This window comes from Amblyraja radiata, chromosome 2 (genome assembly GCF_010909765.2).
Source record: "Amblyraja radiata isolate CabotCenter1 chromosome 2, sAmbRad1.1.pri, whole genome shotgun sequence".
NCBI classification, from domain to species: domain Eukaryota; kingdom Metazoa; phylum Chordata; class Chondrichthyes; order Rajiformes; family Rajidae; genus Amblyraja; species Amblyraja radiata.
Window position 1 is genome coordinate 7,342,862 of NC_045957.1, and position 20,957 is coordinate 7,363,818.

Here is a 20,957-nt window from a genome sequence, read left to right on the forward strand (position 1 = left end):
AGCCATTAACCGATCTGAACCCGACCGTCATCCGAACACTTCCAGCACATCTCGTGCCTATCCAAAAGCCTCAAACGCTACTATGTAACCAGCCTCCACCACGACCCCTGACAGCATATTGGCAGCTGTCACCACCCTTTATGTTAAAAAAAACCCACCCTGCACATCTCCTTTAAGCTTTGCCCATCTCACATTAAACCCATGCCCTTTAGTCTTTGATATTTTCACCGTGGGGAAAAGCTTCCGATTGTCAAGTTTACCTCTGCCTCTCAAAATTTCATACACTTCCATTAGATCTCCTCTTAACCTCTGCCATTCCATAGAAAACAATCCAAGTCTGTCCAACCTCTCCCTGTAACTAATACGCCTTAATCCAGCTTTCATTCAGGAAAACGCCTTCTACACCCAGACCAAACCCTCCAGATCTTTCCATCAATAGTGTGACCAGAATTGCACACTATACTCCAAATGCAGCCTAATGAAAATTTTACAAACTGGAACACAGGTATCCGAGTCTGATATTGAATGCCCTGACCTATCAAGGCAAGCATGCCATGAGCCTTCTTCACTATTGTATTTGTTTGTGTTGCCACTTTCAGAGAGCTATGGACTTGAATCCACAATGCCTCTGTACTTTAATGCACCCAGAGATTCCTGCCATTAAATGTTTACTTTCCCCTTACAATTGACCTCACAAAGTGCAACGCCTCACACTTAGTCAGAGAATCAAACAACACGAAACAGGCCTTCCGGCCCGGCTTGCCCACAGACCAAGGTGCCCCATCTACATTAGTCCCACCTGCCCACGTTTGGCCCATATCCCTCTAAACCTTTCTCGATTTACTAGTCCAAATGTATTTTAAATGTTGTAGGTTCTGCCTCAACTACCTCCTCTGGCAGCTCTTTCCATATACCCACTAACCTGTGTGGAAAGGTTGCCCATTAGATTCCTATTAAATCTTTCCCCTCTCAACAAAAACCTATGTCCTCTGGTTCTTTATTCCCTTACTATGGGTAAGAGTCTCGATGCATCTACCCTATCTATTCCTCTCATGGTCTAAATATCCCTTTCATCCTCCTGCGTTCCAAGGAATACAGTTCTGGCCTGCCCAACCTCTCCCTATAGCTCAGACCCTCAAATCCTGGCAACATCCCCTTAAAGCTTCTCTGCACTCTTTCCGGCTCAATAATAGATAAAAAGAGGGGGTGTGGTGGGGCGGGGACGGTTGTTGATTAGTTACCTAACTTTGGAGAATTCAATGTTTCTGCTTCTATTTCTGATGATCTTATAAACTCTCTAATCACGTACAAACACCCGGACAGAGGAATCACATGACATAGTAGGTGGAGAGAAAGATCTCCCTACCTTGACAGGGCAGGAGCTGTAACCCCGCTGATGTGATCCGGTAACAGCCCCTCAGGTCCAAAGTGCGCAGCCTGGAGGACAGGTGGAGCAGTTTCACCAGAACTTCGTCCGTGACCAGTGAGAAGGAGGAAGTGGCCAGGCACAACTCCTCCAGCTCCGAGAATCCGACTTCGGGCGAGACGATCATGGTGCAAGCCTTCGGGAACCAGGTCAGATTCAGCAGTCGCAGCACCTGCACCAAATGATGCTGTTAGTAGGGGCTGGGAGCAGTGAAAGGGACAGGGTGCTGCTGAGCAAGGCAGAGAGACAAGCTGAGACGGTGAGCACAGCAAGGAGGCTCGGTGAAAGGCTTCAGACGAAGTGTAAAATGCCACAGCTAAGTGCTGGAAAATGGGATTAATACGGAAGGGTGTCCATCGGTCAGCACAGATGTGATGGGCTGAATGGTCTGTTTCCATGCTGTATGACTGTGACTTGGATCGATGCCCCTCCCCCTTACAAACTCATCTTACTCTCTCCCACCCGTTATCTCACCCCATCATCATCTACCTCCCTCTCTCCCCCCTCCCATCCCGCTCTCTCCCCTCCCACCCCCTCTTCTCACTCGCCATTCCCCTCCTCGCCCTCTTCACTCCACCTTGCTTTCAACCCCATCTCACCATCTCCTACTCTCCTCCCCCCCCCCCCTCCCCTCTGTCCATCCCCCCCCTCGCCCTCTCTCACTCCCCATCACCCCCTCTCCGCCACCCAGTAACTAGTTACCTGCAGTTTGGGGCAGCCTGCCTGCAGCATCTCAATACAGAACTGGAAGTAGGGGTTGGTCTGCTTGATTTCAGTGTTGACCTCCAGTAGCCGAAGTTCAGTACAGTAGCCAGCCTGGGGACAGGGGCAGAGAGAAAGTGTGTGACTGCACAAGGAAAGTCTACGCTGCCTCTGATGCTGCCTTGCCGCCTGTTCTCAGACCAAAGAGGACCAAATATCAACCATCTACTTATAAATGTCAAATACAACATAGAAACATAGAAACATAGAAAATAGGTGCAGGAGTAGGCCATTCGGCCCTTCGAGCCTGCACCGCCATTCAATATGATCATGGCTGATCATCCAACTCAGTATCCTGTACCTGCCTTCTCTCCATACCCCCTGATCCCTTTAGCCACAAGGGCCACATCTAACTCCCTCTTAAATATAGCCAATGAACTGGACTCAACTACTTTCTGTGGCAGAGTTCCAGAGATTTACCACTCTCTGTGTGAAAAATGTTTTTCTCATCTCGGTCCTAAAGGATTTCCCCTTTATCCTTAAACTGTGACCCCTTGTCCTGGACTTCCCCAACATCGGGAACAATCTTCCTGCAACAGGCATCAGGATAGCTGTTAACTAACTTCAACCCTGTACTTTTTTACCACCTATGCTTCCTCTGCACATTCCTTGCCCTACAGAGAACAATCAAATATTCTGTAGTCTAATCATTGATTGATTGAAAGATACAGCATGGAAACAGGGCCTTCTGCCCACCGAGTCACGTCGACCATCCGTTCACACGAGGAACTGGATACAAGTTCAATGACCAATGTGTTATGTAGGTGCAATAATAATATTTAAGGACATTTGGACAGGTGCAAAGACACGAAAGGTTTAGAAAGACATGGGTCAAATAGGACTCGCATATATGGGCAGCTTGGGTGTCATGGACAAGTTGGGCGGCAGGGCCCATTTCTGTGCTGTAGGATGCTGCAACATAAACATCTGTTTTTGTACTGTACATTGATGAATCACAGGATCCAATATGTTTTGTTTAACTAACTAGAGGGCAGGACAGTGGCGCAGCGGTGGAGTTACTGCCTCACAGTATCAGAGAAGCGGGTTCGATCCTGACTACGGGTGCTGTCTGTACGTAGTTTGTAAGTACTCCCTGTGACCGCGTGAGTTCACTCCGGGTGCTCCGGTCTCCTCCCACATTCCAAAGGCGTGGACGTTTGTAGGTCAATTGACTTCTGTAAATTGCTTTTAGTGTGCAGGGAGTGTGAAGAAGGGTCTCGACCCAAAACGTCACCCATTTCTTCTCGGCAGAGATGCTGCCTGTCCCGCTGAGTTACTCCAGCTTTTTGTGTTTATCTTTTGTGTAGGATATGAAAGTGGGATAACATCGAACTAGTGTGAATGGGTGATCGATGTTCGCGGGGACTCGGTGGACTGAAGGGGATGTTTCCACGCTGCATATCTAAACTAAACTAAATCTAAACTGAAGGGTCTCGACCCAAAACATTACCTCTTCCTTTTCCCCAGAGATGCTGTCTGACCCGCTGAGTTACTACAGCTTTTTGTGAATCTTTGGTTTAAACCAGTTCCTTCCGACATAAAACTAAACTACATCCTCACAATATTGGTCCATCCAACCATCTCTGATCCTGCAGGGTTTCTTTGACCCAAAGGCAGTTAAGAAAGTGATGTATAAAATGGCGTAAAATATTTATATTTTTAAATCGCAAATATTCATCAAGCTAACTAACCAACCAAACTATTCATTACATAATTAATGTAAATAAGGCTGATCCAGGAGATGTCAGAACAGAAATCATAAAAACTACTTATGCCACTGCAGATCAAATAAGAGTTACCCAGCCTAGAACATCACCCCTTCCGTCTCACAAGAGCCTACAACTATGCCCGATTACCCCCCGCTCCTCGACCACGAGGTACCTTACCACGATGGCATTGAAGATGTTGTGGAGACGGCTGTTATACGTCACACAAAGCTGTTTGAGGTTCGAACCCGCTGTCTCAAGGAAACCAACAACAGCTGCTACATCGACCTGCAGAGTAGGGGCAGAGGTAACCACATCAAAACCTGATCAACCATTTAGCTCATGACTAATTCAATATATTTTGCTTTGATAACTCTATAATCATAGCAACAAACTATCAAAGAACAAAGAAAACCGCAGATGCTGGATATCTGAAACAGAAACAAAGTGCTGGAAATATTCAGCAAGTCAGGCAACATTGATGGGAGAGTAAAACAGAGTTAATGTAGTTCATCACCAGTGCTGACCTACCCATCACAGAAGGGATCTACAGGAGGAAGTGCCTCAAGATGGCAGCTAATATCAAAGACCCACACCAACCTGGCCATGCTCTTATCTCACTGCTACCACTGGGAAGTTGGTACAGGAATCTGAGAACTATGACCTCCAGATTAAAGCACTGCTTCTTCCCAGCAAACAGCAGTCTCATGAACCATCCTGCACAATCCTATCTCAGCACCAAACTATTATAGACTATGCTTAGGTTGCACCATGTAATTAGGTTTGCACTTTTGTGGTCTGGTTACCTTGGATTACTGATATTTTATTGTAATTTTGATTATTGTATATTTATTTGTGGTGTTTTTGTGTTAATGGGCTTGTAAAGTTGCAAATGGTAAGAATTCTATTGCTCTGAAGGATGAGAGGGTATCGTATTTTATTGCAGAAGGATGAGAGGGAATCGTATTGAAACATAAGATTATTAAGGATTTGGACACGCTAGAGACAGCAAATGTTCCCGACGTTGGGGGTATCCAGAACCAGGGGCCACAGTTTAAAAATAAGGGGTAAGCCATTTAGAACGGAGACGAGGAAACACTTTTTCACACAGAGAGTTGTGAGTCTGTGGAATTCTCTGCCTCAGAGGGTTGTTCTCTGGATACTTTCAAGAGAGTTAGATGGGGCTCTTAAAGATTGCGGAGTCAAGGGATATGGGGAGAAGGCAGGAACGGGGTACTGATTGTGGATGATCAGCCATGATCACATTGAATGGCGGTGCTGACTCAAAGGGCCGAATGGCCTACTCCTGCACCTATTGTCTATTAATTAATATGACACTTGATGTTGATAATGTTTCATCAAAAAGATCTGGCCTTTAACTCTTCTCTCTTTAGGCTGTATAGTGGCGCACCAGAGAGTTCCTCTGCATCACAGGTCCAACAACGCATGTGCCATATTCTATCCCAACCTCAGGTGCTGTTTGTGTGGAGTTTGCAGATCCTCTCTGTAACCATGTGGGTTTCCCCCGGGTGCTCTGGTTTACTCCCACGTTCCCAAGATGTGCAGGTTGCTCGCTCAATTGGCCACTGTAAATTACCCCTGGTGTAGGTAAGGCGACAGGATAAGCAGGATGGTGTAGATGGCATACAAGGTAGTAGTGGACGGGTGGAATAGCTCCAAGAGCTGAAAACTCAATGGCCCAATTAGCCTCCTTTGACATGTTCTGTTCTTGGTTCAGAAAAATATATCACTCGCTGTTTTGGAAACTCTTACTTTTCCCTCAACAGATACACTGGAGCAAAGAGCAACCTGCTGGAAGAACTCAGCGGGTCAAGCAGCATCTATGGAGGGAAATATATAAACAACGTTGACCGTTGGAACCCTTCTTCAGACTGAAAGAGTGGGAAGGAGAGAAAGTAGGTACGAAGGGATACACTGGATGGCTGCAAGTCAGAGTGTAAAATTTAAATCCATAATGCACCAGAGAAGGCATTATTCCCTGCTTTATCTTCCACCACATATCTGGAGAGCAATGATGGCAAGGAGGACACCAGGATTGCACTATACAGTCTTGGTCTTCTTTCCTGAAAAATAATACTGTAGCATTGGGCGCAGTTCAAAGGAGATTAACCAGAGATGAGAGGGTTGCCCTTTCAACAGAGGTTTGGATTTATGTTGGAATTTAGAAGAATTTATTCCAATACACAAGATCCAAAGTAAAAAACAAACTGCTGCAGGAACTTAAGATTTCAGCATCCATGTTTCTTGTGTCTTCATATAAAATCTTAAGGGGATTGTCAGGGCAGATGTTGACAAGTGAAGCACATTCCAATGGATAGATCTATAGGACCTGCGATTCATCCCAGGACACTAATGGAAGTATGGAATGAGATCACCGGGATGCTAGGTCAATACTCCAAGCAAGCACAAATAAAAATAATTGGCCAGATAATGCAAAACAATTGGTAAAAATGCACAGAAACAGGCCCTTCAGCCCAACAAGTCCACACCAACCATTGATCACCCATTCACAATAGTTCTCTGTTATCCCATTTTCTCATCCACTCCCTGCACACTACAGCCAGTTTGCAGAGGCCAATTAATCTAAATACCCGCACGTCTTTGTGATGTGGGAGGAAACCGAATCATTCGGAGGAAGGCCACGCAGTCACAGGGAGAATGTGCAAACTCTACAGACAGCACCCAAAGTAAAGATCAAACCGAGCTCTGACAGCTGCGCCACTGTGCCGCCCCAAGAGAGACTTGAATCATTAATTAGAAATCAATGGGACAAGTGATCGGATTATTTTCAGCCTGGGCAATATAGACTGACTAAACTTAACTTTGGGTTCAAATTGGTACAATTGTGCAACAATTAAAAGGCTACTTACACAACCCATGAGGCAACAACACACAAGTAGTCCTCTTACCACTGAATGCTGTAGATTTAAACTCTCCAGCTTCCGGGAATGCATGGCCAACGACTCAAAGACATCGGATGTCACGCCATTGCAGTTGGTCAGTCGCAAGGAGACTAATTGAGGACAGGACTTAGTGATGACCTGCAGAGAGATGAACCATAGTACTGACATTGTAAAAACAGTGGAATATAGCAACACCCGACACTGTTCCTAAAATCAGTCAGAATCAAAATGCAGCAAATGTTTCACTCAAACGGATGAGGGAGAGAGTTCAGTGGCAGGGTTAAACTGTCCTTTCTCTCCTTGGAACAAAACAATGGGAGGAAATGTAAGTGGTGCACAGGTTCATGGTTGTTATAAGTACGATACAAGGGGAGGTGCTGTTCCCATTCACGAACAAAAAGGACATTGATTCAAAGTGATGGGCTAAAGATGCAGGGGTACATGAGCATTAAACTTAAGAGTAGTTACAATCTACAACTCATTGCTCAGTACTATCAAGAGGGATACTCAAGGTAAAATACTTTTCAAGCAGAGTGGATGGGATTGCTCGACAGAGAGGTAGCATAAACTTAATAGGCCAAATGGTCACCTGTGTTGTTTGCATGCTAAATGAACTACGTCAGAAGTAGAATATCAAAGTCAGAGAGAGGAAGGTCTGCCGTTAGTGTGTAAACTACCCGAGCAATGTCTGTTGCAGATCAAGTAAAGAACGAGGCAGACGGAATTCAGTATTCACTGAGCAATGGTAAAGCTCTCACTTTTCTGATGTGTCAAGCATGCTAAAATGAGGTACTGCAGTGTAAAGCTTCCCCGTACATCATTGTCCCACCACTGCTGCAGTGTCCTAATGAATTTCCCAGTCAACATCAGCATCCTCCGGGCACAAGTTACAACCACCACATGCACTGTAACACTAGCTGCAACACTATATTCTGCACTCCCGGACTTTTCCCTTTGCACTACCTGTTGTACTAACATATGGCTTTGATTGGATAGTACGCAAAGATTTTCACTGTATCCCAGTACACGTGACAATAATAAACAATATCAATAACATACAGTGCCCTCCATAATGTTTGGGACAAAGACCCATCATTTATTTATTTGCCTCTGTACTCCACAATTTGAGATTTATAATAGAAAAAAATTACATGTGGTTAAAGTGCACATTGTCAGATTTTAATAAAGGCCATTTTTATACATTTTGGTTTCACCATGTAGAAATTACAGCTGTGTTTATACACAGTCCCCCTATTTCAGGGCACCATAATGTTTGGGACACATGCAATGTCATGTAAATGAAAGTAGTCATGTTTAGTATTTTGTTACATATCCTTTGCATGCAATGACTGCTTGAAGTCTGCGATTCATGGACATCGCCAGTTGTTGGGCGTCTTCTCTGGTGATGGTCTGCCAGGCCTGTATTGCAGCCATCTTTAGCTTATGCTTATTTTGGGGGACAGTTCCCTACAGTTTTCGCTTCAGCATATAAAAGGCATGCTCAATTGGGTTCAGATCGGGTGATTAACTTGGCCACTCAAGAATTTACCATTTTTTTGCTTTGAAAAACTCCTTTGTTGCTTCAACAGTATGTTTGGGATCATTGTCTTGCTGTAGAATGAACCGCCGGCCAATGAGTTTTTAGGTATTTGTTTGAACTTGAGCAGATAGGATGTGTCTATACATTTCAGAATTCATTATGCTACTACCATCAGCAGTTGTATCATCAATGAAGATAAGTGAGCCAGTACCTTCAGCAGCCATACATGCCCAGGCCATAACACCCCCACCACCGTGTTTCACAGATGAAGTGGTATGCTTTGGATCTTGGGCAGTTCCTTCTCTCCTCCATACTTTGCTCTTGCCATCACTCTGATATAAGTTAATCTTCATCTCATCTGTCCACAAGATCTTTTTCCAGAACTGTGGTTGCTCTTTTAAGTACTTCTTGGCAAACTGTAACCTGGCCATCCTATTTTTGTGGCTCACCAGTGGTTTGCATCCTGCAGTGTAGCCTCTGTATTTCTGTTCATGAAATCTTCTGCAGACAGTGGTCATTGACAAATCCACACTTGGTTCTTGAAGAGTGTTTCTGATCTGTCGGACAGGTGTTTAGGCATTTTTCTTTATTATAGAGAGAATTCTTCTGTCATCAGCTGTGGAGGTCTTCCTTGGCCTGCCAGTCCCTTTGTGATTAGTGAGCTCATCAGTGCTCTCTTTCTTCTTAATGATGTTCCAAACAGTTGATTTTGGTAAGCCTAAGGTTTGGCTGATGTCTCTAACAGTTTTATTCTAGGTTCTCAGTCTCATAATGGCTTCTTTGACTTTCATTGGCACAACTTTGGTCCTCATGTTGATAAACAGCAATAAAAATTTCCAAAGGTGATGGAAAGACTTGAGAAAAGACTAGGTGCTGAGAGCTCTCTTATACCTGCATTAATGAGGCATTTAAACACACCTGAGCAATTCCAAAAACCTGTGAAGCCATGTGTCCCAAACATTATGGTGCCCTGAAATGGGGGGGGGCAATGTATAAACACTGCTGTAATTGTGAAACCAAAATGTATAAAAATGACCTCTATTAAAATCTGACAATGTGCACTGTATGTGATTTTTTTTTCTATTACAAATCTCAAACTGTGGAGCAAAGAGAGAAATAAATAAATGACGGGTCTTTGTCCCAAACATTATGGAGGGCACTGTATGTAGCTTAAATACAAAGAGTTTTGGAACTAGTGCATTACACTGCTATACACGAGTACAATCAAGTCAAACACGCATAACAGGCAGTGCAAAGAGAAAAATACAAGAGGGCAGCTCCAGACTGATACAGCGGTAATTTAAATGACTTTGGGATAGAATGTAAACTAAATTACAGCGGAGTGACGGATAAGCCCTTGAGTATCGATCTTACCTTCATGGTGTAGCTCACTAGATTGCTCCAGTGACAGATGGAGAACTCTTGGAGCTGTGAAAACCTGCGTAAGGGGAAACACATTGAATGGAGGTTAAATCAGCTGCTGCCTTTCCTCCCTCAGCTTCCCACCTCCAGTTTAAAGGTGCGCAAGCAGGAGAGCAACAATTCTCTGCTGGAGCTTGCAACCCCTGAATTCAGAGCCAATAGCTGCCTAAAGTCATTTCACCAAAGGTTTCCTATCAACTCAGGGATGAATCGCAAACCTCCACTCCTCTAATCCAAAAATACCCCACATCGACCTGGGGAAGTGAAGCAGGCCGGGGCAGGAGAGGGTGGGTGAGTTGATCAAACATGCAGAGGAGGTGGGTGTTTGATGGGAGAACAGGGAGGTTTAAAACCGGGTCTGCCCATCCAACACCTCTCTGGTTGCTGAATAAGGCAGGACAAAGGAACAGCTAACTGAGCTGCTGCCTCACAGTTCCAGCAACGCGGGTTCAATCCCGACCACCAGGACTGTCGGTGTGGAGTTTGCATGTTCTACTTGCGACAATGTGGGTCTCCTCCATGTGCTCCGGTTTCCTCCCACATCCAGAAGACGCGTGGTGAGTTCACTGACTTGCTATAAACCACAAGCCTTCTTTACCACTCAATCTACTTGTGTTACGAACCTCTCTGTAATTTTGCTTCAAGAGTGCGGTACAACTGAAGCTATGCCTGCACCCCTCAGTACCGCCAGCCCTCGTAAAACTACCATACAACCCCCCCCCCCCCCCCACCCATCCACCAAACGCTACAACCCCACTGTTGACACCGTCAGACTCCCTCGCCATACTAACCTGTTGTCCGTCAGCCAGTTTAAGGTGTTTTGGATTTTTCTCTGAACCGGAGGCTGGAGTTTCTTTGCAGGATTGACCCAGCAATGGGAGATGGTGACCCTGCGCCAGAGTTTGCCGTTCTCAGCAGCTCCGTTCCACAGGCGACACACTCGAGCCATTCTGCTCAAAGATACGGGACAAGGTCAAATCACAACGCGTGTAGGCAGAACGCCTGGTCTGTAACTGTCTGGCGGAGTGAGATCGATTATCCTCTCCCCCGATCCCACCATCACGCCCCCCCCCCCCTCCCCCAACAACCGTTCTACCGCCCTCCCCTTATCACACCAATCATCCCCTCTCCCTATCCAAATGACCACCCCCCTCTCCTCATCCCCCCTCCGTCCCACAGACCACCCGATCCCACCGACAATTCTCTCCCTCCCCCTCCCCCATTCCACCAATCATTCCCTCCTCCAATCCCAGTGAAAGGCTTAGAATGGATGTTTCCTTGAATGATTAGAGGATGTTTCCATAGTGGGGAAGTCTAGGACTAGAGGTCACGGCCTCAGAATTAAAGGATGTTCTTTTAGGAAGGAGATGAGGAGGAATCCCTTTAGTCAGAGGGTGGTGGATCTGTGGAATTCTTTGCCACAGAAGGCTGTAGAGACCAAATCAGAGAATATTTTTAAGGCAGAAATTGATAGATGGATATCAATGGATATTTGTAAGGGGAAGATATATAGATTCTTGATTAGTACAGGTGTCAGAGGTAATGGGTAGACGGCAAGAGAATGGGGTTAGGAGAGGGAGAGATGGATCAGCCATTATTGAATGGAGGAGTAGACTTGAAGGGCCAAATGGCCTAATTCTACTCTTATCCCTTCCGACCTTATGTGCACCAACCCCATTCCCTCACTCGTCCCTTATCCCACCAACCATCCCCTCACCCTATCCCACCAACCATACCCCTCACCCATCCATCCCATCGACCATCCCGACCCCTCTCCCTATCCCAGGCCATTCCCTTTCCCTTTCCCATCGACCATCCCCCCCCCCCCATCCTTTCTCCGAACTGAACACCAACCAACCAGCAAACCGGAAAGATATTGGCGGATTCCCCCATGGGAGAGGGGGAGGGAATGGTTGATGAGATGGGGTGGTCGGTGGGAGAAGGAAAGAATGGTCAGTAGGATCAGGTAGTCAGTGGGATGGGGTGGTTTGTGGGATTGGGGAGGAGATGATTGGTGGGATGGGGAGGGGATGGAACGATTGGTGGGATAGGATCCAGAAATCAGAGGTGCAAAGGGACTTGGGAGTGCTGGTGCAGGACTCCCAAAAAGTTCACTTGCGAGTCGAATCGGTAGTAAGGAAGGCAAATTCAACGCTAGCATTTATGTCAAGAGGATTGAAATACAAAAACGAAATGTAATGTTGAGTGTGTAGGAAGGAACTGCAGATGCTGGTTTAAACTGAAGATAGACACAAAAAGCTGGAGTAACTCAGCGGGACAGGCAGCATCTCTGGAGAGAAGGAATGGATGACGTTTCGGGTCGAGACCCTTCTTCAGACAGGTTAGGGATAAGGGAAACAAGAGATATAGACGATGATGTAAAGAGACAAAGAACAATTAATAATTATAAACAATCCTGCCGGCAAGGGGGGTACCGTGGTAGTCTGGTGCGCTGACTAGGCCGAGGCCAGGTGACTACTCTCAGACCCCTCCTCCTACTTATCCTTGGACCATGATCCCACAGACGAGCACCAGGCTCACACACCATTACTGATTTCATCACCTGGCTGTCTGCCTTCCACAGCTTCCACCTCCAGTTTAAATTCCATTTGGAATATTTTGGAGGACCAAGAAACCAAGAGTCCAACCTTATCGTTTCCCAGCCCCGCAAAGCCTTCTCCCCAAAATCCACAAACACAAGTGCCCTGGCAGACCCATTGTTTCTGCCTGCTCCTGTCCCACGGAAATTATTTCCATGTACTTCGACTCAATCATATCCCCCCCTGGTCCAATCTCTCACGCCCTATGTCCAATATACCTCACATGCCCTTTGTCTCTTTAATGACCCACTTTCCGAGCTCCCACTCCCTCACCTTTACTATGGACATTCACTCTACACTTCCATCTCCCAACAGGAAGGCCCTCTGTTTCTTCCTCGACCGTAGAACCATCCAATTTCCCTCTACTAACACTCTACTCCGCCTAGCGGAGCTGGTCCTCACCCTCAACAACTTCTTCTTTGACTCCTCCTACTTCCTCCACGTCCAAGGCGTAGTTATGGGCACCCGCATGGGCCCCAGCTATGCCTGCCTCTTTGTAGGTTACGTTGAACAACCCCTGTTCCAAGCGTATACTGACCCTATCCCCGAACTCTATCTCCGTTACATTGACGAGTGCATCGGTGCTACCTCTTGCAACCATGGACTCATGGACTTCATCAACTTCACGACCAATTTCCATCCTGCACTCAAATTTACTTGGACCATCTCCGACACCCCCCTCCCTTGTATTGATCTCACCGTTTCCATCACATACCGACTGACATCTATTACAAACCCACTGACTCCCACAACTATCTCGACTAGACTTCTTCCCATTCTGCTTCCTGCAAAAACTATCTCCCAATTCCTCTGTCGACGCCACATCTGCGCCCAAGATGAGGTGTTCCATAACAGGACTTCCGTCATGTCCTCATTCTTTAGGGAACGGGGTTTCCCCTCTCCCAACATAGATGTGATGAAGCCGAATTTTAGTTAAAATATAAGAAGATATTAAATTGGCTTCTGGGCTAGCTTACAGCTTATATTTAGTGTCAAATTAGGCTTGCCTCAGGTTGCGGTGTGTGAGATAATAAATCCTATAACATTGTCTCCCAAGTGACAAGCAGAGAGGAGAAGCTAGAGAGATCTCTTTGAAGTAAGATGCCGTAAACCAAATGGCCAATGTTATGGGGGAGGAGGCGAGAAAGGAAGAGAGAAACAGCTAGTCATATCTGTGAAGTAAGATGCCATAAACCAAATGGCCTATGTTTATGAGGGACCAAGTGACAGAGAGGAAGCAGCGAAAGAGCTAGGGTGATCTCTTTGAAGTTAAAATGTCGTAAACCAAATGGCCAATGTTATCTTGTACCATGTGACAAAAGGCCTTTGATGTGATGTCTTTTCCTGTACCTCTGACCATGACTAATGTCTGTGGAATGTGCTAAGGTGACAAAGAAACACTATAATGCAATGTAATTCTGTTGTTCAGTGTGGTGGACGGAGGACGGTCAAGTGTCTGTAATGGTCACTTGACTGGAGTTCTCCCTCCCTTCCATCGGCCGATAATAAGTAAAGTTGTGAACTGGTCTACCAAACAGTTTGTGTGGTGTCTGTTTATTAAGAAGCGAACCCGGTTTAGTAGTTAAGAAAGTAGCTTTTTCAGATGAGGCCCTCACACGTGTTTCCTCGTTACATTGCAACTCCGTCCTTGCTCCCCCTCCTCCTAGTTGCAACAGAGACAGAGTTCCCCTTGTCCTTCCCTTTCACCCTATCAGCCGTCACATACAGCACATAATCCTCTGAAATTTACGCCACCTCCAAAGGGATCACATCTTCCCATCTCCATCCCTTTCCACCTTCCGCAGAGACCGTTCCCTCCGCAACTCATTGGTTAACTCATCCCTTCCCACCCAAACCACCCCCTCCCCAGGTACCTTCCCCTGCAACCACAGAAGATGCAACACCTGTCGCTATACCTCCTCCCTCGACTCTGTCCAGGGACCCCGACAGTCCTTTCAGGTTAGGCAGAGGTTCGCTTGCACCTCCTCCAACCTCATCCACTGCATCCGTTGTTCAAGATTGGACCACCGTGTGGCGCCAGCAATGGCCGCCAAAGTCTCTTCCTGCTTTGTGTTTAAATAGTATGTGTTAAATGTATGTTTTTAGTGTTCTTTAGCTTGTTTTATGTGGGGGGTGTGGGGGAGTTGGAGGAAACTTTTCCTGATCTTTTACCCTAACATCGAAGAGTTGGCGGACTTTGCTGGAGAGCTGCATCGCGGGGAGCCTGCGAACTTACCATCACGGAATTCTCGATCCCTTTGCCAGGGATCGACCTCGAAGCTCCAACCGTGGGTGCCTCCAGACATTAACATCGCGGAACTCGCGGTTTCGGGTTAGAGACCGATTTCGGGGAACTACAAACCGCAGGTGCTCCGACCGCCCCAACGCGGGGGCTTCGATCGCCCCGACAGCGGGAGAATAAAGAGGAAGATGATTGGACATTTTTGCCTTCCATCACAGTTCCGCTGTGGTGGATGTTTATGTAAACTTTTATGTAGTTGTGTCTTGTTGCTTTTTTTTCGTATGACTGTATGGTAATTCGCATCACTCTTCCTTAATTGGTACACGTGACAATAAAAGGCCTTTGAAACCTTTGACTCTTATACATCGGCGAGATCAAACGTAGACTGGCCGATCGTTTCGCTGAACACTTCCGCTCAACCTGTCTGATCTCCCGTTTGTTAAACACTTCAATTCTCCTTCCCATTCCCCACACAGACCTTTCTGTCCTAGGTCTCCCCCATTGTCAGAGTGAGGCTAAATGGAAATTGGAGAAACAGCATCTCATATTTCGCTTGGGCAGCTTATTCAATTGGTATGAATATTGATTTATCTAACCCTGGCATTTCCTCTCTCTCTCTCTCTCCCTCCCCCACCCAAGTCGCACCAGCTTCTCGTTTTCACCCAACAGCTAACTATGGCCCGTTTCCTTTATCATTGTTACTTTTTTGCATAATTTTCATTCATTGTTCTTTATCTCTCTGCATCATCGTCTATATCTCTCGTTTTCCATTATCCATAACCAGTCTGAAATAAGATCTCGACCCGAAACGTCACCCATTCTTTCTTTCCAGAGATGCTGCCAGTCCCGCTGAGTTACTCCAGCTTTTTGTGTCTATCTTCGATGTAATGGTGAGGATCAATTAGGTGCTGGTCAGGCCACATTTGGAGCACTGTGAGCAAATTTGGCCCCCCCATATGTGAGGAAGGATATGCTGGCTCTGGAGAGGGCCCAGAGGAGATTTACAAGAATGATTCCAGGAATGAGTGGGCTAGCATATGATGAGTGTTTGACAGCACTGGGCCTCTACTCACTGAAGTTTAGAAGGTTGAGGGGGGACCTCATTGAAACTTATAGAATAATCTTATAGAAAGGCATAGAGTGGATGCGGAAAGGATGTTTCCAATGGTGGGAGAGTCTAGGACCAAAGGTCAGAGCCCCAGAATTAAAGGGCGCTATTTTAGAATGAAGGTGAGGAGGAACTTCTTTAGAGGGTAGTTAATCTGTGGAACTCATTGCCACAGAGGGCTGTGGAGGACGTCAGTAGACATTTTTAAGGCAGAGATAGACAGATTCTTGATTAGAATGGGTGTCAGGGTTATGGGGAGAGGCAGGAAAATAGGATTAGGAGGCAGAGATCAGCCATGATTGAATGGCGGGAGTGCACTCGATGGGCCGAATGAGTTAATTACCCCTGCTGTGTAGCTAAGTGGTAGAATCTGGGGGAGGGGGTAGCTAATAGGAATGTGGGGAAAAGACAAATGGATCAGGGTACAATTAGCATGTGATGGTCAACATGGACTTGATGGGCCAAAGGGTCTCTTTCACTGCTGTACGACGGGTCCACATTTAAATTCTATTTGCAGCACAATCTGTTCCCCAATCACAAGAACCACCTTCCATGCAGGGATAAGATTAAATCAACAGGCGATGCAGGCCAATAGCCAGGTCTGTAAATCGGAGGGATTCTTGCCCTCCAACCAGACAAGAATCCCACAAACCACTTTCTACCCTATATTCACTGATCATCCACCGCCATTCCTCCTTCGGCCCGCACCCATTGTGCAGAAGGTGCAGAAGCTTGAAAGTGCACCCTATCAGAATAAGGAACAGCTTCCACACCCCCCCCCCCCGCCCCCCCGTTATCAGGTTTCTGAACGGTCCTCCCAAAACCTAATGTCCTGTTCGATTCACCTCTACCCATTGCGGACATTGGGCTTTGTCAATAGAACTAATGCACTACACTGTTGAGAACTATATTCTGCACTCTGTATCTTCCTCTTTGCTCTATCTATTATATTTGAGTTTGACTTGATAGTATTTATGCACAGTATTATCTGATCTGGTTGAATAACATGCAATATTACCCAAGCCATAGAACTAAGAACAGGATAGCACAGGCCCACAACTTCCATGTGGGCCTGTGATGGCAAGTTAAACACCTCTGCATGCACTTGGTCCATTGTCCCTTTTCCCTGTATATCCAGGTGCCTATCTAAAAGCCCCTTAAACATCAGTATTGTACCTGCCACCGCTTCCGTCAGCACATTCCGGGCACCCACCACTTTCGGTGTAAAACAAGAACTTGGCTCGCCTGTCTCCATTAAACATAGCCCTCTGACAAAACTATGCCTTCTAATCTTTGATATTTGCACCCTAGGACAAAGATCCAACTGTCTCATTGGAAAAATTGAACACAGAACAGTACAACACAGGAATAGGCCCTTCAGCCCTCAATGTCCGTGCCAAAACATGACACCATGATAAACCTAAAACCAATTGATATCCCACTTGCATCGGCCGTGTGCTGGCATGCCGATTGTCATAATGCACTCACCTCAGCAACTCTTTCTTGCTCTCATCTTGGCCTTACCTGCAGAGAAACGGGACAGCACCATTTGACGACACCACGTAATGGAAAATATGAACCAAGACTTCAACTGGAAGCTGCTGACCCCATCGGTCCAAGTCCTCTTCCTTCACGACCTTCCGTTCAGAGTTCATTAGCTTCCGCTGGTCTTCAGAGCAGTCCAGGTCAGAACCAGCCGCCCTCGTGCCAACTGGGGATAGCTTGGTACCATTTGGACTATGCTTCTTATTGGACTTGTGGTTGCTTTTCTTGGCCCATGGTTTTCTGGTCCTGGCCTTCCTCTGCACCTCACTATCGTTGGAAATGATCAGGAGCATGTCATTGTCAGTGTCGTGGACCGTGTAGTCCTTGGTGTTCCATTGTGCCACCCGCCGCGCCTTCTTCACCGGCTTGGAGTTCACCCGGACACGCGACCGCCCCTGGCTTTCCACACTCCCTTCTCGTTTGCGAGACGGCTGCCTAGAGGTGTTGGGAGATGAAGAGCCTTCCATCACGACGTCCCCTCTCAGTCCTCCTCATGAAATTCTTTGGCCGGACAAGTCCTTATCCAACAGCAAAGCGCAAAGAGGAACGTCAGTGTCACTGGAGCAAGAGAAAATACACATTTCAGTGCTTGCCGCCATTTGTTAACCGAATCGTCACCTCTGCCAACGTTAAAACAATACCGGCACTCCGCGACTTATATAATAGGCGACTTGCGTGAGCTGACACACTTACGTAAACAATTACGTAAACAGGCTCTAGTGCAATTAAAGCAGTTTGTAATTTTCACAACATTGTACGAACACTCAGGTTTATATTGTAAACAATGATAATGATCGTGGTGCTCACCCAGAAGGCCACACTCTACGGAAAGTGCCCAACGGCAAGACTCCGTGATCCAAACTTACATTTAGGTCATAAGTAATAGGAGCAGAATTAGGCCATTCGGCCCATCAAGTCTGCTCCGCCATTCTATCATGGCTGATCTATCTCTCCCTCCTAAACCCATTCTCCTGCCTTCTCCCCATAACCCCTGACATCCATACTAATCAATAATCTATCTATCTCTGCCTTAACAATATCCATTACGATACGATAGAACTTTATTGATCCCAGGAGGGAGATTGATCTGCCAATAGTCATAAAACACAAGATACATGAAATTAAAGAGACGAGTGGAAAGGATTGGGGGGGTGCAAATATTGGGGGAGGGGGGGGGGGGGGAGTCAGTCTACTAAGTGGGTGGAGTTCCTTGGAATATTTTGTTTAATCAACACACTTACATAAATACAAGTCTTTCCTTTTAAGTATTCAGCATTTTCTCTTCAGCATTCAGTAGCAAGTAGAGTCATTTCTCTTTAAACTTTTTGCTTTAGTTTTGTCCTCTCAATTTGTCTGCATTTCACCGTAATATTTTGCCTCTCTCTGTGTACCATAGTGTGCTCCATAATTTAGTAGCAAGTAGAGTCATAGGGCTGTACAGCACAGAAACAAGCTCTTCGGCCCAACTCATCAATGCTCACCTTCACACCTAACTACGTGAATCCATTTGCCCACATTTGGCCCGTATCCCTCCGAGTCTTTCCTTTCCGAGCACCTGTACAAATGCCTTTTGATTGTATCTGCCTCTGCAATTTCCTGACAGCTTGTTCTATAAACCACCACCCATTAGGCAGAAGATACAAAAGCTTGAAAGTGCACACCATCAGACTCAGGGACAGCTTGCTCCCCTCCGAATGGCCCTTCCATATGCTAGAAGTCCTCACTATGATGGAAGGCAAAAGTCTTAAAGTCCTTGTCTCTTCTCTCGTTCTCCCTCTGCGTTCACCTCTTCCCACATTGCAGACATTGGACTGCATTTATGGAACTGTTGTATTACAATGCTGAGATCTATATTCTGCACTTCATATCTTCCCCTTTGCTCTACCTATTGGTCTTATGTTTGACTTGGTTGCATTTATGTACAGTATTATCAAATTGGATAGCATGCAAAATAAAGCTAACCGCAATGTGAAAAACTTACCCTTCAGATCATCTCTACATTTCTCTCATCTCACCTTACATTATGCCCTATAGTTATAGACTCACCCAGCCTAGGAATAAGACTATATCTTATCAATACCTCCCATTATGCTATAACAAGTAAAAATGTTATTGTTCTATCTGGGACATATGACAATAAAACACGCTTGACTCTAATTCTTAATAAGATCTCGCCTTAGCTTCTGACATGTGTTAATAAAACCAGCCTGTCTGAACTACTACATCTTGCAGTGCAGCAACTGCACACAATACATCTGGCGCAGCATGATCAATATATAGTATAACTATAACATGATGTCCTAACTGTAATGCTCAATACCTTGGCCTATAATGGGAGGCATGCCAAATAACTTTGCCCCTTTGCAATTGGATCCTCGACTTCCTCATCCACAGATCACAGTCTGTCTGTCCGTATTGGTGGAAATGTGTCATCCTCGATAACAATCAGCACAAGAGCACCTCAAGGCTGCGTGCTCAGCCCTCTGCTTTACTCACTCTATACTCATCACTGCACAGCCGGACATAGTGCGAACTCCATCATCAAGTTCGCCGACGACACCACTGTTGTAGGACGAATTACTGATGGGGACGAGTCAGAGTATAGAAGTGAGATCGACCGATTGACCGAATGGTGCCAGCACAATAACCTCACTCTCAACACCAGCAAAACCAAGGAACTGATCGTGGACTTTTGGAAAGTGTAGGATAGGGACCCACAATCCCGTTTCTATCCCGATTGAAAGGGTTAAGAACTTCAAATTCCTGGGCGTGCACATTTCCGAAGATCTTTCCTGGTCCCAGCACACTGATGCAATTATAAAGAAAGCACATCAGCGCCTCGACTTCCTGAGAAGATTACGGAGAGCCGGTATGTCAAAGAGAACTCTCTCGAACTTCTACAGGTGCACAGTAGAGAGCATGCTGACTGGTTGCATCGTGGCTTGGTTCAGCAACTTGAGTGTCCAGGAGCGGAAAGAATGCAGAAAGTTGTGACCACTGCCCAGTCCATCATTGGCTCTGACCTCCCCACCATCATCATCAAGGACCCACACCATCCTGGCCACGCACTCATCTCTCCGCTACCATCGGGTAGAAGGTACAGGAGCCTGAAATCTGTTACAACCAGATTCAGGAACAGCTTCTTCCCCACAGCCATCAGGCTATTAAACTCGCCAACATACAAACTCTGAACTGTAACAGCCTATTGCACTTTATCTGTTTATTTATGCGTATATTGAACTGAACTGTTCTGTATTTATGCTTACAATATTCTGTTGTGCTGCAGCAAGCAAGAATTTCATTGTCCTATCTGGGACATCTGACAATAAACTCTCTTGACTTGACTCTGAATCAGTCTGAAGAAGGGTTCCGACCCAAACATCTATTCACGTTCTCCAGCCCAGGAATAAAACACTGACCCTCTGAGTTACTCCAGCATGATTGTGTGCCTTTATTTGTAAACCAGCATCTACAGTTCTATTATCTTCACTATCCTATGCACTTGGTTTGCCATTTTCAGGGAGCTCCGAACTTGCAGCCCAAGATTTCTCTCCATTTCAAGTTTGAATCTTTCTCCTAATCTAGGTATGTTGCAAAACTTACCTTCAGCGGCGCTGCAGTTCTGTCACTGCCCGTGTGCGCGACTTTGTCGCCTTTGAGAGGGGGGCGGGTTTAAAATGCC

General features: G+C 46.0%; 1 protein-coding gene across 2 annotated transcripts in view; it reads right to left on the minus strand.

Annotated features, from left to right (window-relative positions):
• Positions 1–20,957, minus strand: part of fbxl6 (F-box and leucine rich repeat protein 6) — a 28,531-nt gene that overhangs the window by 6,185 nt on the left and 1,389 nt on the right. Inside the window, exons 1-8 of one of the 2 annotated variants that reach the window (XM_033041230.1) lie at positions 20,879–20,897; positions 17,255–17,833; positions 10,572–10,730; positions 9,733–9,796; positions 6,825–6,956; positions 4,075–4,182; positions 2,129–2,242; positions 1,367–1,598 (exon numbers count right to left, since the gene is read on the minus strand). In XM_033041230.1, coding sequence (XP_032897121.1) covers positions 1,367–1,598; positions 2,129–2,242; positions 4,075–4,182; positions 6,825–6,956; positions 9,733–9,796; positions 10,572–10,730; positions 17,255–17,742 — 1,297 coding nt within the window. In that variant the 5' untranslated portion in view covers positions 17,743–17,833; positions 20,879–20,897. Of the gene's footprint in view, positions 1–1,366; positions 1,599–2,128; positions 2,243–4,074; positions 4,183–6,824; positions 6,957–9,732; positions 9,797–10,571; positions 10,731–17,254; positions 17,834–20,878; positions 20,898–20,957 lie in introns of those variants that run through there. The other variant, XM_033041222.1, reaches the window with a different exon arrangement.